Source organism: Osmerus mordax, chromosome 12, assembly GCF_038355195.1.
Source record: "Osmerus mordax isolate fOsmMor3 chromosome 12, fOsmMor3.pri, whole genome shotgun sequence".
In the NCBI taxonomy this organism is placed as follows: domain Eukaryota; kingdom Metazoa; phylum Chordata; class Actinopteri; order Osmeriformes; family Osmeridae; genus Osmerus; species Osmerus mordax.
In genome coordinates, this window is record NC_090061.1 from 11,461,307 (window position 1) to 11,478,157 (window position 16,851).

Consider the following 16,851-nt stretch of genomic DNA (forward strand, 5'->3'; position numbering starts at 1 on the left):
GGCGCTAGGATGACATCACCTGAGACACATCCAATGTACTGTAATGGCTGATGCTCTTCTTGCAACTTTGAGGTCATTTAAACATTCAAAGGAGGTTATTCACTAAGATTAAAACCAGTCAATATGTCAATGTACCATTTAATGGCAACCTGTCTTCAATGAAATCCTCTCAAAAATCATCAGACCACCAGAGTGCAATCAAAGCAACTCTGCAGCATTTGCTCTTGATTTGAAGGGGATATATTGCCACATGCTCAGTGTTCACAGATTGTCCTTATTTTGTAAAATCTTTGTATTATGACACTGAATGTTGTGGTGGTCTTGTGCAGGAAGAACACATGCTTGGATTCACTTCAGCAGGCTCAGACCTTGGTAAATTGAAAACACAACTTTGGTATGGATACCAGGCAAATGGTGGGTATTAGACAAAAAACACACTTGATTAATAAAATGTTCTCTACAGTATGTGAATAAAACTTTCTTTAAAATGTCTATAGATTATTTGTGAATTTCTTTGTGTTACATTCCTGCATTTCACAAGCTTTTTAGCCTAGGTATTTTACTACACATGAAGTGAAAATTAGGATGCTACACCCATTCATATCAGACATCGATGCTCAAGCCTACAGTGATACAAATGCATCAGAACTAAGAGCTAAATCACCTGCTAGACAATCCAGCCCCATAGAACAGAACAACAAACCATTATGAATGATCTCACAGCTCACCAGACACACAGGACAGATACACTGCACTCAGGTTTTTGGAAGTCCCTGGCTTCTTTTCCATTGGTTTAATCTAAATCAAAGGATTGCATAAACTGTCAGCCCCTGACCCTGGGTGACCCTGCAATCATACCGGAAAGTAAGCAGGCAGGTGAGATGGGGGGGGGGGGTTATTGTGAGCATCGTGAAACCCTTAACAGTTTTTGTGGTAAAAATAATATATAATGAAGAATTACAATCTTGAAAGGCATAATTTGACATCGTGAATTGCTGCATAGTGCTGTTTTGTGGTCGGTCACAATTCAAAGGGGGGAGGGGAACTAGGTCACAGTATGTTGTTCCTCAGTGGAAGCCATGATTCTCAGTGAAATAAATGCGGTAAGTAGCAGTCCATTTTAGCAGATGTGTGGACAGTGGTCTGGCTTCCTCCCAGACGCCTATTGTCTCAGTGTTCTCCGGGATGAGAAACGGAAGCCGCGCCGAAGGACTAACAGGAAATACACGACTGTGAAACAACATTGCCTGCTTCTTCTTGCCCTCCTCCCAGTCAAGTGACAATCTTTATCTCCTTATGGGGATGATACTCCTTAAACCATGAACCTCATTCCAAAGATATCATCTATCCATCACCTTTGGAATTTATTTTCAAAACAACTTTAGAGTATTTTTAGCTGGAGGCACATTGTGGAGACTCTGACCACAGGTGTTAGTGGTGTCCAGTCTCCAAATGAGGACAGAAGGGAACCAGAAGGACCATCTGGGCAGGAGTGTCAATGTTTTTGTCATATTTACTGTGAATCCACACAAAGTTCTGTCAAACAAGCACTGAACCTATCTGAACCCATCTCAGTCATATTTCATCGGTAGGTGAGATAACCGCCCGAAAAACATGAAGAACGTTTTCAAAGCATGAAATGAGGGCTGTTTGGGTTTTCATTAAAGACGTTTTAAATAGTACCGTATCTATTTCACTTCAGCCATTGAAGGCTTGGTTGGTGACAGCGTGTATGTTGCTGGCTGGGAGCTTGAAGGGAACATGCAACCTCAAGGCCATCTGTGACTCACTACGCAACAAAGTGCTTACCAGGGGTTGGTCACAATGCTTTGTGTTAGTTTTACAGCATTAGTTAGATGTACATCTCGGCATTGCCATGTTCAATCGTTCAGTGGAAGTTGATTTGCTCGGTCTTCATGTGTTTATGACTAGCTTATATCCATGTGTGTGTAAGTGAGAAAGCCCTTTGGAACAGAGGAAGTCGTTCAGTTGCAAGAGGTCCTATGTTTTATACAACAGTTACAGTGACTAGTGCCATGGTGTACCCCCATTAAAAAAGCACAGAGGGTAACTTGCGGTAAATATATAACAAGGAATCTAGTAGTTAACAAAATCCCAATGAAGCTAACGTCATTAGAATTTATGACACAGTTCGGGAAATCGCTCCACTAGCATTTTCTGGTTTTTCAGAATCTGCTTGCAGGCTACTGAATCTTGACCTCGAAATTGCTCTGCTCTAAGATATTGTGTAGAAAAAGAGAAATGCGGTTTTGGGGGAATGCTGCCGAGCAGATGTGCTTTGTGGCTTTTAGCTTTTCCAATTCTCCCATTTTCATCCATTAGGCTACTTTTGTTGCTCCCATTTCATGTGTTTGATCAAATGATCTCATCTCTCATTGCGCTTGTGGGCAATCAATGCATACCTCATTCCTTTGACAGAAATGTGATTGAGCTTTTCTGCTCCTTGAGTAACACATTCAGCAGCAAATCCCTCATAGTAGAACAATCGGACTGTGAAAGCTCCACACACACACACACAAACACACACACGCAGATCTGTGACAGCTCCACAGTCTGAAAGATATAGCCTGGGTGGTTTCAACCAGAAAGCACACACCTCCCTTTGTTTACAGATATTCTTTCTTGACATGTTCAACTTACCGTATGAATTACTATGTAGATATTATCACAGACACACAAAACCATGCCAAGACATGGAGATTTCAAGGTTACTTCTTGTAGGAATCCTAAAATAATTTCCAATATAGGCCCATTCCTCATGAAGTACTTGAGAGTGCAATTCCTATCTTGCCAAGGGGAATTCTGCGGCGTTCCCTTAACAAAGACCATGGACCACCTTGACCTTGACCACAGGGGTCTAACTGGCCAACAAAGCCTTGGAGGGGAAGGGGGACCACATACCACAGGAGCAGAATAGGGTGGCTATTATTACACACAGTCCATTCTCTCCACAGGTGGGAAAAGGACACTGAAGCCTCTTTCTAAACAAGAAAGGACAGCTTAACAGTGCATGGAACATTATAATGTTTCCATGAAGTGAAATGATTGTGAGGAACAACAGATGGGGCAGGACAGAATGTGTACAAACACACTGTCATTCGTCAGGTGGCTTTGGTTGTCACCAAGCATAACAAAAGGACAGTTTTTACCTGCCAATGTAATGAGAAGAATGTGAGGTACCTGTACATCTGTTATTAGTCCTCCTATACGTGGATGTTTCTAACCTGTTATGCAACACAATGGCATCCAGAATATCTTACTTTAAAGACCATTAGCATGTCACTGCCCTACATGGTTTGATTGAATTGCACAAAAGCCTGATACATGCTGTTTACAAAGGTAACAATACGTTTGAGGAATCACACAGCCAGTGCTGAGTACACGGCTCCTTTCTTTGTGTGTTATGCTCCAACTTCCATCCCAGTGTCAAATAGAATACAGGCTGTAGCTTCTGACCCAGTACAGTACACAGGTTCTGCTTCCAAAACTCTGTTTCCATTCCACTGATATACATACACATAGAGACTCTGGCTGAATTAAGGCTAACTATTTTTCCCTCTGGAATGTTTTTGTATGAGTGGCCCCTCTCCATCCCCTCTCAGGGAAACGTGGGTGACACAGAGACTGTCCAGCTCTAGATTAGCCTGGGAAGACGGAGGAGGCTGAGGGACCACGCAGACCCAGCCAACACAGGTCAGAGGTCAAACTGATATCATGTCACTGTGTGGCAGAGATCAACTTGAGGTCGGCACAAATACCACCGATTCCCAACAGCGTCCATTAGAAGTGACTGAAAGCAACGCACAAATGAATGCATTTCCTCTTGATAGGGAACAATTCATCTCCACCTCTGTTGCAGATAGAAGCACCCGGGTGTACAGAGAAGCAGAGCGGACTCGACTTCCACCATGCCTCTACTCTCCCTCAGGTTGTGTCACTCTGAAGGACACATAATCGACACTCTTTGAGGCGGAGATAAAATCTCCCATTCCACAGCTGTGGGTGCACTGTACAATCACGTCAACTGTCACAAAAGTAGTCCAAGCCCCTGAGAGCCATGTCCAGTTAGAATGTTCTGTTCCTTTGAACCGTTAAAGGTGATTTCAAAGTCAGAGTATCCAGTTGCATCTGCCAAATAATGGCACCATTGAGATGACATGCCAGACCGGTTAAACGGGTCAAATTTTGAATTCCAACTGTCATCAACGTCCTCCCCTTTTCACACTCATAACAATTGCAACAAGATAATCACTGTTCTGTAGGTTTCAGGGGAAAACTCCCGTCTCTCTCCATCCAGCTACCAGGCCGTTGGCTGCAGCAAATGCCCTGCCATCTTTCCATCCCCCTACTTTCCACAGCATGGAAAAAGATGTCAACAATGAACAACTTCTTGCTAGCACTCTAATAAACTGAAGGGGCCCTGAGGCAAAAGGTATGTTCCGGTCGGCAGCACTCCTGGGTGGGTAAAGATCAGGCTCTGGTACACATACCCAGAGGGAGAGTGGCCATTGTCGGTGCAACAGCTGTGAGGTGTGCTTCTCTACCCCACTTGGTGTCCCCCTCTTACTCACTGCTGCTGCACCTTGCCCTGATACTCTTCTCCACAGAGTTTCAGCAGACATGACACTTCATTTCTGTTTCACATGAATAGAATAGTACAGCAACTCTGGGTCAGACAGAAACGCTGTTCTTCTACTTCCCTCGTCATTCCTCCGAAAGGCATTCCAGTTAACATCCTTTGTCCAAATGTCAACAAATGACCCTGTCTTCCAAGGCAAACGTAATAGATGCAGGCTGCAGCTGCATCAGGAAGCAGAGTTGATCTCAGCAGCAGGCCCAAGGCCAGGCTCCCTGTTTTCCTATGATTCAAATCTGCTTGTTTTGGCGGCCTCATGCATAGGCCCACCTCAACACAAACAGCAATGTAAAGGGAATTGTATGAAAATAAAGACAAGAAAATAAGACTTTTTTCTTCTGAAGAAGAACAGCAGAAGCTTATTTTTATAGAAGCATGATCCATGGTCCTTTGTTGAGCAAAGATCTACTGATATCTGTATTCAATTTTTCTGTGTTACCCAAAGATGGGGGTGGATTGATACACAGGTCATTTATTATATTTGGTGGCATTCTCCAACGTGATGTCAAGGATGCTTTGACTGTAAATGACACCTTATAGAATAGACGTGTGCTGTCACTGCAAATCACTGGAATGTGCTGTATCTCTCTCTATAGAGTGGCTGCGTTCCACACATCAAAGGCAGCTGTCAGGAAGGGCCAGGAGACAATTAAAATATCCCACGATGAGGTCATGTGCAAGATGTTGTTTAGGAGCTAAGAGGTAAATATAGGGCTATGCCGAAGGGAATCACGTCGCATTTCACAGCGCCCCAATTCTTGCGTGCCAAAGCACCGCACTGCTTTGCACTCCTCGTCCCTGATGAAAGACCAAGGCGGTGCCGTGGCTGAACATCGGGTTACATAACCGTCCGTTTGATTGGAGGGGAGGAAACGAGAAGGTCGGTCTCACAGACACGCCGTCCACCTCTGACACCTCCGTCCCTGCTGTGGGGCTTCCGTCCATCTGGGCCCCGTCTTTTCCTTTCACCCATCCACATCTCATTTCCATTCAGTCAATCATCCTCTCTTCATCTGAACTGCTCTCACGCGGGTCTCTCTCCGGCTCCAGATATTCTGAGCTGCATCTCTTTCAATGACTGTATTTTACATTTTTTACTCCTCCATATTCCCCCACTGTTCCCGTTTTTGTTTTTCTCCATCTCTCTCTCTGGCTTGTCATGACATTGGTCTATGACACGTGGGAAACTTGTGTGGGCCCCCTGCCTAGGACGGGACACTGATATACTGAGAGTGCAACATGACAGGGGCTATTTTAGGAACTTGTAAATATGGGAACTTCCTCCCGAAACTGCATCGACTCTCCCAAGGGATTATTTTCTTTTATTAACAATACGAGCAGGAGCTAAAGCTATTGGCATGACGTCCGTGATTATTTTCAACTACTTTTTTCTTCTCTAGCACTCTTGATACTTAGAGACAGCTCTTCTAATATCAGTGGTTGAGGAATGCCAACTGACTTGTTAATATGTACATATATTTACACGTAACACATTCCAATCAACTCTTGACCCAGGGGAACATAACCCTCATGCATGTGTCTGCATCTCCACTGAAACCAAGGACTGAGTTAGTCTTGAAGTTCCTTTTGTGAATACTGATCTATGTAAAATTGCTTTTTTTTGTTATGAACTCTTGCATACGTGGAATGAAATACATCTATGATGTGGAATGGCTGTTTCAGGAAAATGGTTCTGTCTGTCAAATGGTATTAACCGGTGCTTACACATTAGGGTCAAAAAGGGGGTCATCCCGTCTGTGTTCCTGTGTGTTACCTACGCCCAACCCCCCTGGCCAGCTGGGTGCTGTACTAGGAACAGGGGTAGGAGCTGTAGAGAACACGGGAGAAAGCTGAGAGATGGCTGAGGAGGAAGTTCATCTCAGGATGAGGAACTCAGGCTCTGACTAATGCATTGTGGGGGACCTTCCTGTGTGTAGTGCACTCTGACAGGGTTTAGGATCGAACGACTGACCGCATGCTGCTACTGACACATGACATAGAGTGGAAAAAGCGATGAGGAAACTCATGTGATAGCAGTCAATGAGTCTGCAGGCTTAGTCACCTTCTAGTCATCTGTCTGACTCAACAGCAGAGCTTCAGAGACAGTAGAAAGTTGAAAAGGCCATCTTCATCTCCAACTCATTTTAAATGCACTGGCTGGTTGTATGGAGGAGGACTGTCCTATATACATGAAGCGAATATATATGAATAATATGCCTTATCTCTATTACACACATAAAGAATGGCAAACAGAGCCCTGCTCTTGAATAATTGAGATGGTGCTAAATGTTTAACTAAGTCCCCATATGCCACCTAAGAGCCCCATTGGAGAAATGGTCCAGTCCTGAGCCATCTCTGATAACAGATCATCCAGCCTCCTACTGCTCGCAATGTATCTACTAATGACAATTCAAGAACAAATTGCACAACCAAGCATAGAGGATAGGGAAAAGACAGTTTTACTCTTCGTGAATTCATGTGAACTCAACTGTAAACTATGTTGTGGTACTCCTAAACCCTTTCTATGCTTAAATCCAGATGAAACTGACCTTTACAGTGGATAAATATAATTCTCTCCTCTGACTCTTTGAAATCCCTCACTAAATCATCCTCCTGTTGCTTTCATGAGCTGCTTTTGTGGAAATGCACACCAGTGTCGTTGAACTTCACAGCAGATGAAATTAACGTGACACCAAGGTCCTGCGCAGGTACATTCTGAGTAGACTTCCAGAGGGATCCCTAGCCCTCGGACGTCAAATATAGACATGGGAACTTACTGGACATGTTACACAACCCCACCTGTTGCTTGAGTCAACAGAACATTATCTGCTTTCAAGTGACCACTTCCTCTCCTGGACTGTCCACATGTCTTAATACCCTGAGTTTCACAGGTCATGGCACATGTTTACAGCCAAGTACATATGAAGTACATAATGTGAGACCACATTAAAGTAGAATAATAAGCATATTTATTAAATATATGTATCTAAAAGATTTGCAGCTTGAAAACAGAACATTGAAACATTCCATTTACACAACATCAAAAGATGTTCTTTGCCTTGTTAAGATCTAGGCATTTTGTTGCTCCGTCGAACATGCCGGTCATGTACACAAAACGATGCCATCTAGTGGAAATGCATAAACAGTCTGGTGTCTAAATTAAATTAATCACAACGGGTACATCACCCAATCACCCAAGACTTTAGGAGGATAACAAATCCATACTGTACACAGTAATAAAGAGGTGTGTCATAATTGACCCAAAATGCAAATTCTGTTGTATTTGCTATTTTAATCAAAATACTCACCGTCTCTGCTCGCGCATTTGTGTCCACTGGCATCAATCGTCTGATTGTATGGGATGAAGGGACTGGACATGAACGATGATTCTTTGTTTCCCATGATTATTTTCTAAACGCGAAAGCACTTAAAAAAGCCTTTTTGTTTGCGTTTCTCTGGTTGTAGGCTAAATTTAGCGAGGAACCAACTTTAATCCACCAAAAATCCCGCCTTAATTTAGTTGAAAAGATAAACAAGAAAAGCACGTGGACATTTCTTGCTTTTCTGTCCAATAAAACCGTCAGCTCGTGAAGGGATGGACTTGGCACGTTCCTCAAGTGTCTCAAAGTAGGAGAAGCTTTTCGGGTATTTCAAAATACGCGCACTACATTGGTCTATTATGAGACCAACGGCTTTCACCCACACACCATAACAATATATTGTATTGAAAAGCCTACTCAAAACTGTATCTTGATGGCCTAAACCCGCTTTTAAACCCAGTTTAATTGCAGAAGTTACCTTTCTCATTTAACATTCAACTGTTCTGTGCGGACATATTTATGAATTACCATCCAGGTGGCTTTGTGTCTGCTAAAGTTTTGAGACGACAGTTCTACATGTGCTTGGCGAATGGACCATCAACAAACGAATGTCCCTCACATTTTTTGAATGAGAAAACAACATATGCAACGAATTATTATTGTGACTTGCTAGGACTTGGCCAACGTGCTGCTCCCTCCCCTATCACTGTTACTTAAGGTTTAAAAGTAAATAATTGATCGGAGAAACCCTGTCTCATTCAGAGGTGCAGTAGGCTACGTCAGACTGTAGTTACTACTTGAGACTCAAAATATAACTCTTCCCACAGAGGGCGCCAACTGATGCTCCGCAATGAAGACGTGCTAAATTGCTCAACTCAGATGGAGGAAATAAATGAAAACATTCTTACACCCTCTAGAGGCCGCTCACAGACAATTATTCAAAGGAAGCCGGTTATTTAAAGATGGTGTAGGCAATGTTGTTGAGAAGCACTTTTTGTCATATTTGTGAGTAGCCATCTTTATGTTCATTATGATAGTATTGTGTGTGTTCTTACATGTAAGTGCAACATGGGGTAATTTGTGAGAAAAAAAACTATGCTGCTCTATCAAACGCTCTTTCTCTTGTGGACTAACTAGTAGTATCCCGCAGTTCTGTAGTCAGACAGCGCGTTCGTGTGTTTAGTGGGTGTGGCTTTGAAGGGAGGGGGTGAGATATTATGGTTTGGAAAATAAACAAAAACTTGCGTACACCAACTTTAAATGGTACATGTTTTCATTAAGTTTTCTGTCTCAGATTTCACTTGTACTTGAGTACTGCCACAGCGTCAAGATCAGATACACTACAGTAAAATACACTGTTTTAAGGCCTTGTGTCAACATTTGGTAATTTCTGACAGAATTCAGATTTTACACAGATATGATTAAATCCTTCACACATGCAGAGGCCCTACACTACACACACATGTGTTTAGAACCTTACTGCTTATAGCCATACCGTCTAACTGTGTGACATCATCTGCCCCAAAAGAGCAGACAGTTTAGAGGTGCGGATGCCAAACATTCCAAGAATACTCCACACAGGATCTTATGTCTGCATGAGAACCCCTCACAGGAACATGACCCACCAGCTCTGGAGAGTGGAAAAATACAGGCTTTGTTTTGAGTCAAGGAAGTTGATAATGCTTAGAATGGTTCAACAAGCCTCTCCCTTTTTCTGGGGTATCATAAATGCCGTCAGTACAGACAAAAACACTGCCATACTGGACTTTCAGCACATATAGTAACACTTTTGTTACTTTCTAAATCTAATTTGCTTGCCCGGACGCATTACTTAAATAATCAGAACAATTAGAATTTTATATGAATTAAACCATGACATGTTCATCTTTAATGTTCCAGCAACACTCACAGTCAAAAAAGGCAGAACAGGCTTTAACTCCCTCATGGAAAATCCTATTTTCACAGCCGCCACAGTGTGTATAACAGACCTGCCAGCGATGCACACCTCCGTCGCAGCCTCAACATTCCAAAGAGAGCTGCTGAGGAAAGAAAGTCATGCTGGCACGGAAAGGCCACTTCAATGAGGTCACACGTAATGTCCTGACATTCTGTGGAGCCGCACTGGAGTGGAGACGGAGGCTATCGCTCCTCCGATCTGCCTTTACCTCAGCCCCTGTCACGCCAGGGCAGCATCTCAGATGTCTGCTCTCTGATATGTCTGGGCATCTGAAAGGCTGAGTCTTATCAATACAATCGGTTGAATTAAGAGCAGTGGGATTGTATCACTGTGCCCAGGAAATGTAGAATGGGAGACGGTGAGTGTGAAGGCCAAGTTTAGCATTGAACTGTGCTTCTGATTTAGAGGAAGTACATTTAAAGCGCTGTCCTGCCACCTAGGTGTGTGTGTGTTGTGTGTATGTGTGACCTAAAAAGGTTATAATCCCTAGAATCCCAGCCAATGAGAACTGTACCATGACATTACTGCGTCACCTCTAGGTTCAAGCTGTCAGGATTGTAACTGTGAGTGGGTGTATGAGATTTAGGCCAGCTTTGGGAAGGGATAAGTGTGGGGTAAATGGGCAATCCAATTCATTGTATGTAAGCAAGGCAATGATGATCACGCGGAGTTAAGAAGCTCGTGCTGTGCATGCGTCACTATGTAAAATACACACAGATGGCTATCTGAGAGATTTGGATGTGGGCTAAAACAACAGGAACCATGAGAAACACCTGGGTGTGTTTATCACCCAAATGTTAATTTGCCTATGAGCACCATAGCATGCCAGACTATTTGTTTCTAAAGATGCAAATGACTTGTGTGAAAAGTGTTTGGCGTCTTGTGTGTGAGTCGAAAAAATCATTGTCTCTTCTTGCCTTTCTGTCATGAGCCATCGTTCTTTAATATAGTCTGTAGATTAAAATTACTGTTAGACTGAGGTAGCACTTTGTGGCCAATACACATCGACTGACTGCCAGCAATATAACAAAAAACAGTAAAAAAAAAATGGCAGTGCCATAGTAATAATTCATTGGTACATTGTTGTAGCTCTCAATGTAACTGTTTGGGTTGTGGGTGCTATTTTACCAAAGAGGTTTTAACTCTCACATACACAGTTGCAGGTAACAGACCTTTTAAATGCCCCTCTAAGTGAGGAACGTTCTCAACACAGGGCCAACACCCACACATACTTTAACACTTCTATCCTTTGCTGACCTTACTCCTTTACAACAGGAAGTAAAAAGACACAAAAGGATGGGCTGGGCGGCAGGGGGAAATGGGGTGGAGGGCAGGGGATGGGCGGTGGGGGTTTGGGGAGGGGTGTGAGATCGGGGGAGGGAGGGGAACACATATGTCACCAAAATCACAGCTTGTTTGTAGCTAATGGTGAGGTAAGAGGTTCATATTTAAGTCAGAATCATTGTCTCTGTTTAGGTCTGCTCAGAGACATGCTAGTCAAATTTACAGATTTACTCTTCGCTTTAAACCAAGCATTTTTCTGAAGAAGAAGTCAATCAGATGTTTAGTTCAATAAGTGTTTATTTGTCAACAACCCTGTTCTGATGGCAGAGGCAGTTCTGGTAGTGAAAGAATGAAGGCCTTGGGACATTATCAGTCACTGCTAGAATCCTTTTTTTCTCACACTACAGAGAGGTCAGAGCCAATGTTTGGCTAATTTGCAACCCAAACATATTCTTGTCCCTTTCATGGCCATCTCCCCTTCTCCTCATTGGTTAGTGAGACAGACGGCACAGGGATGGAGTTTGACTGCACCCTGAATGCTCTTTAGTTGTCACACTTTTCCCAAACGCCTTGCAGCTGCTCCTATTGTGGCGGTGGAGGGGGGCTCTTTGGCTGCTCCTTTCAGCCCCCTGCTGTTGGCACAGCCTCATCTGGGTTCAGACTGAGAAACGGAGTGCTCCCAGAACAATGGCTGACATTAATACAGACCCTATAAGAGACACACAGGATGCATTCCCAGATATGAGGCAGGGAGGATTCCATCGCACCACTCCTTCCCAGGATACAACATGATAGGAGTTTACGCTCTTTCATGACCATATGCTTCTGACCTTGTTTGTCATAACATATGAAGGTCAATGTTTGGGACATTTTTCTGATTAGATGTACGTATTAGTAGGGATTTTTGTACAATCTAGTTAATGGATGTATTGTTCCATGTGAATGATACATAAATGTTATGAAGTGTTCATCAAGTAAGCAGCCCATCAGTTCTCTTTTTAAGTAAAAAATACCAATGGAGTTTATTCAGTTGTATCAAACATACTACAAACATATGCAAAAATATATATAAGAAATATATTACTTTAGTTCAATAAATATCACATATCAGAAAGCAGTCTCTTTAGTAAAAGTTCCCCATCTTAGTGCTTTTGGGGTTCTCTCTCTTCCCAGAGCTGCTGCACACAGTACAGAGGCATGAGGTATCTGACGGTTGTTTTAACCCAATGTCAGGTTTGTCAGGGTTTCATGGTATTTTCAAAGGCAGGCATTTGAACAGGCATCTCCGTCCACTTACAGAAATAATTGTTAAAAAGAAACTTGGCCTGAGTTTCATCTTGAAAGAGAAGGGGGATACATTCATTGTTCGTCAAATCGAAGAGTCCGAGGAGTGATTCTGTTTAGCGAGATGTCTGCAGTGCTCTCATAAAACTGATCCGAAAGCCAAGAAAGGTCATAAAAGATTTCTGAGTGAGTCCGAGAGGACATTTACCGAATGATAATAATTATCACCAGCCACCACTTTCAGTATCACATGGTACAATTACTGTAAAAAAGGGGTAAAATACTTCAGTTACAAATGACCTGAGCAGTCTTAGCCTTGTACATGCACATGCTCTTAGTCATAAAGAGGTGTGGTAGGGCCTTGCAGAAGAGTGAGGCTCATTCCCATTAACACAGGATGTTGTGACAACAATACTGACTTGTGATAGCGAGAGATAGTCCTGTCAACACAATGGGGGCTAACCTATGTCATAGTCCATTGCATTACACCACAGGCCATACAATTGTCCTTTTAAATATCCATCTCCAGAATGTCTTTATTCCCCGTTTTGTCCAGCGTCTATGTTCACTTTATGACACTGTTACACCAATGGTTAGCCACGGATGGGAGGGTTCAGCAGCTGGGGGAGGTGGTGATGGGACTGTGCAGGAAGGATAGTGGCCCGGCCGTGGAGTGCACAGGGATGGAGACGGGGAAGTTAAAGACAGTGCTGCTCTTGCTGATGGCTGGGCTGCCAGCCTCAGAGGAGCAACTGGAGGTGGCCAGGACCTGGGACTCAAACTGCAGCAGCTGCCCCATGAAGCTAAAGTTGGGGGAGATGATGCTGCGCCGCTGCTTGACAAACTCGAAGGCCTCGTCCAGCTTCACACGGTTGGTGCGCATGAGGTAGGCTAGGCATATTGTGGCGGAGCGGGAGATGCCGGCCTGACAGTGAACGAAAACACGTCCGCCTTTGTTCCTCACCGAGTCTGAAACAGGGAGAGAGAAGAAAGAGAAAGTTGAGAAACTGGGTAAAAATGACATTCAAAACAAAGTGGTCTGTAAAGTCCTTACTTCCTGTGTTCATCAGTGATACTTTCAACAACAACAAAAATTAAACCTAACCCTAACCCAAAAACAAGCACAACTTTCTTCATTAGTTATGTTTTAAATTGCAAATCCAGCCTATCAGTGCTGCTAGTGGTCTCCTTCATTCAGACACAGGAAGAACAGTTAAAGAGGTTTGTGGTGCGAGCTTGGGGGTTATTCCCTAAGGAGGGGGCATGAATAGACATAAGGGAGGGGTGGCTGCCCCCTGCAGAGGGTATTGATCTGGGAGGAAGGCTGGCAGTGAGCGTGGAGAATCTACCCTTTGTTTAGCAAGAACAAAGAGGGGTGAGGAGGGAGCCATTCAAGCCAGACCAGGCTACTGAAGCAGACTGGGGCCTTAGCCTGGTGGTTCAACATGAAAAGGGGGCACCTCTTTAAAAAAGGAGGGTTGAGGGGTGATGATGTAACCACTATTGTGGTGGACCAGGGGATCTGGGGCTGAGACAGCTGGTCGATTTTGGAGGGAACTTTTCAAACATTTAAATCCAAGGCCCAGAATAAAGGGAGAGAGGATAGGGGGCTGGGTGTTAGGTCTCCATGGCAACGGCTGGGTTTGGTGATTATGTTTTGGCAGTTGAGAGAGGGGGGTGTTTTGAAGGTACTTACCGATAAACTCGATAGCTTCGTTGAACCAGGAGCTAATATCTGCTTTGTGGTTGTCTTCGACTGGAATACTTTTGTACAAGAAAGAGTCCTCAAAGTGGTTTGGGCAGTTGGCCGAGACGTTGATGAGGGCTGTGATCCCTAGCATATCCAACATGTCTTTTCTAGATGCATGGTAGGCACTTCCAAGATATAGAAAGGGCAGGATCTCAACTGGACCACCCTAGAAGATCACAAACATGAAAGGAGAGTTGGACGGTCAATGCCAGGTTTATGAAATAAGATCCATACAATGTTGGGCAGACAAATTGGATACACGTAATAACTTGAAACCTAATTAGAACATTCAGAAAGTGTGAGCGACCACATACCTGGTCGTAGAGCGGTGTGCTGCATGGACTGCAGCCCGTGCCCGCGCTCTCGGGTCGACTAGCGCTCAGGGGCAAACTCAGACCCTGTGGCGGGGATGGTTTGGTGCACATCTCTGGAAACTCCGACGAAAACGTGTCAAAGCCACCTAATAACACAACGCTATATTAGGGTACTGCCGGACATTCAATTCCACGTATCGATATTTGGCTTTAAACACCAGCAGCTGTCTAACACACTATTTTGGCACAATGTGTTTATTCTACAGCGCAAGACACCAGCTGGTGCGGTGACAGCTGTGATTCACATTTGTTGTGCGCCGTTGTTAGGTACAGTGTAACTACAACCGATCGCAAATATATCGTATACACGAGACCGTATGTACTTATGGCCTGCCATAAAATCATAGACAGTTTTGTCTATAAGCTCCTTACCTTTAAGAAAGAATACACTGGCACCGCATGGATCACGACATAAAGCTGTCACTGCGAGCATCAGGGTCCCATCTTTTTTCACTTGGCCGAAGTCCAAACTCCGGTCGTCGACGAACACCACTGTTTGATACTCTCCTGTCAGGAGCCTGTTCCTGAGGTCCTCGTTAGGAACAATGTGTTCAAGTCCCAAGCCCCCTCTCGCTCTCCGGCGTACGATAGTACTGAATCGCACATTGGCAGACCCGGGGATGTGAGAGGAATTAAAAGAGAAGAATGAGCGACAGTCCAGAACAAGGCAAGCGGAATCGTCCTCATCCAACAAGCCACGGAGGGACGCACAGTCGATACTGGGCACTTCCATAATCACCATAGTAGGGCGGCGTGCTGAAAAGTCAAAATCCAAAAACATAAAGCGCTGTTGAAGAGAAATAGACTGTCTTTCTTCCCTGAAGACTGTATCCGTGGAGAGCTGGTTTCTTTTCCTCGAGTAAAGACAATTCGTTATTTTGTTCTTGTTACGCTTATTAAGGTTAAGACAATTAAAAAATGAATAGCTTATCAAAACCGTCTGTTCCCTGTTGTCATGGGTCCTAGTTGTTCTTTTGTACAAAATTATTCTTACTTTCCCTGGAGTTGTTCAGAGCTTGTGTCTTCGCAAGGTCCTTCAGAATAGGGTTTTATAGTAACCCTCTTCTTATGAATGAGAAACATGACGTCAAGCACCGCCCACTTTAGCAATCTGCCTGGCCCGCTTTGCACATACGTCATTGTGTCATTGAGCCAACACAGCCAAGCCCTCTCTTGAGAAGGATACCGACAGAGCTTGATGGGGGCTGGGAGGCTGGATGTGGGACATGTAGGCTATGTGCTGCAGACCAACTTCTTCCCTTCTCCACAGCGTACAGTTTTTCAAATGCATAGTTTGTCTAAGACTTAACGAAAAAAAAACAAGCAAATTGTGTTTGGCCTTAGAAATATGACGTTACATGTAGCCTATGTAAATTAATACTCTAGAAGCTAATTTGTAAATTAATATGCTGATACAAATGGATTAATATTTGTTTATAGACTTTGCCTTTCCATGATTTATCCATGTTTCCACAAAACAATAGGCTGGTTAATATTATGATGCACATTGTTGTCATCATTGGGATAATTACCTGATACCAGTCATCCTCAATTAATTGTCAGGATCATGAAATGAAATAGCTGAAGCCTAGGTCTGGCAATGAGGAATTTGAAAAAATTTCCATGATGTTATTGTTCAATTATATTTTTATTTTTCTCCTTCAGATGAGGGTTGACAAATATCAAGATAATAAGTAAATACCTGTCATGGTGGCCATAAAAGTTTATACTTTGTTTTTATTGGGCAGAGGTACATAGTGTTCAATGTCGCGCGAGCAAAGGCTAACCATAAAAGTTAATCACTGTATAGAAACTTGGGTTCCAGTAAATTTCCACACGGTGGAAACAAAACAGTGAGCTTACAGGAAGAAAACAGCAGATGGGAAGTATTATTTGGTCTTGACATCTTTAAGGCGAGTTATGCATGTAAATATAGCCTAAAAAAACAACAACCTAACACTGTGATTGAAAACTAAACAATGTTACTGGGAAACCCTTTTCAATCCCTGGTGTGGTTTGATGACTCAAACCGGGCACTTCAGATATCTTGTAACATAGAGGAACAAAAAAAAGCTGGTTACTGACTGACAAACATTGTGGTAAGGAGGGTGTTTCTCCTAACTACAAAGACATACTAGTATTGTTTTTCATTTTTGCAAAACGTGCCATGGATCTTCCAAACAGGCAGAGAATGTTGCCATATGCTTATCTCATGTAAAATCAAA

At 43.4% G+C, this 16,851-nt stretch overlaps 1 protein-coding gene across 1 annotated transcript; it reads right to left on the reverse strand.

The window, feature by feature from the left end:
- Window positions 1-12,208: 12,208 nt before the first annotated feature.
- dusp1 (dual specificity phosphatase 1) lies at window positions 12,209-15,639 on the reverse strand. Its single transcript, XM_067247826.1, has 4 exons — window positions 14,999-15,639; window positions 14,567-14,712; window positions 14,199-14,418; window positions 12,209-13,471 (listed from the first exon to the last, which is right to left on the reverse strand). Exons 1-4 carry the CDS (start codon window positions 15,405-15,407, stop codon window positions 13,116-13,118), a joined length of 1,131 nt encoding a protein of 376 aa, XP_067103927.1. The 5' UTR covers window positions 15,408-15,639; the 3' UTR covers window positions 12,209-13,115.
- Window positions 15,640-16,851: the final 1,212 nt, after the last annotated feature.

Excerpts from the sequence above, each read along its gene's own strand:
- dusp1 (XM_067247826.1), bottom strand. The coding sequence starts at position 15,407 with ATGTTTTTGGATTTTGACTTTTCAGCACGCCGCCCTACTATGGTGATT. Across the intron at positions 14,713-14,998 it reads CAGTGTATTCTTTCTTAAAG|GTGGCTTTGACACGTTTTCG; the intron begins GTAAGGAGCTTA and ends TTGTGTTATTAG. Across the intron at positions 14,419-14,566 it reads GCACACCGCTCTACGACCAG|GGTGGTCCAGTTGAGATCCT; the intron begins GTATGTGGTCGC and ends GTGATCTTCTAG.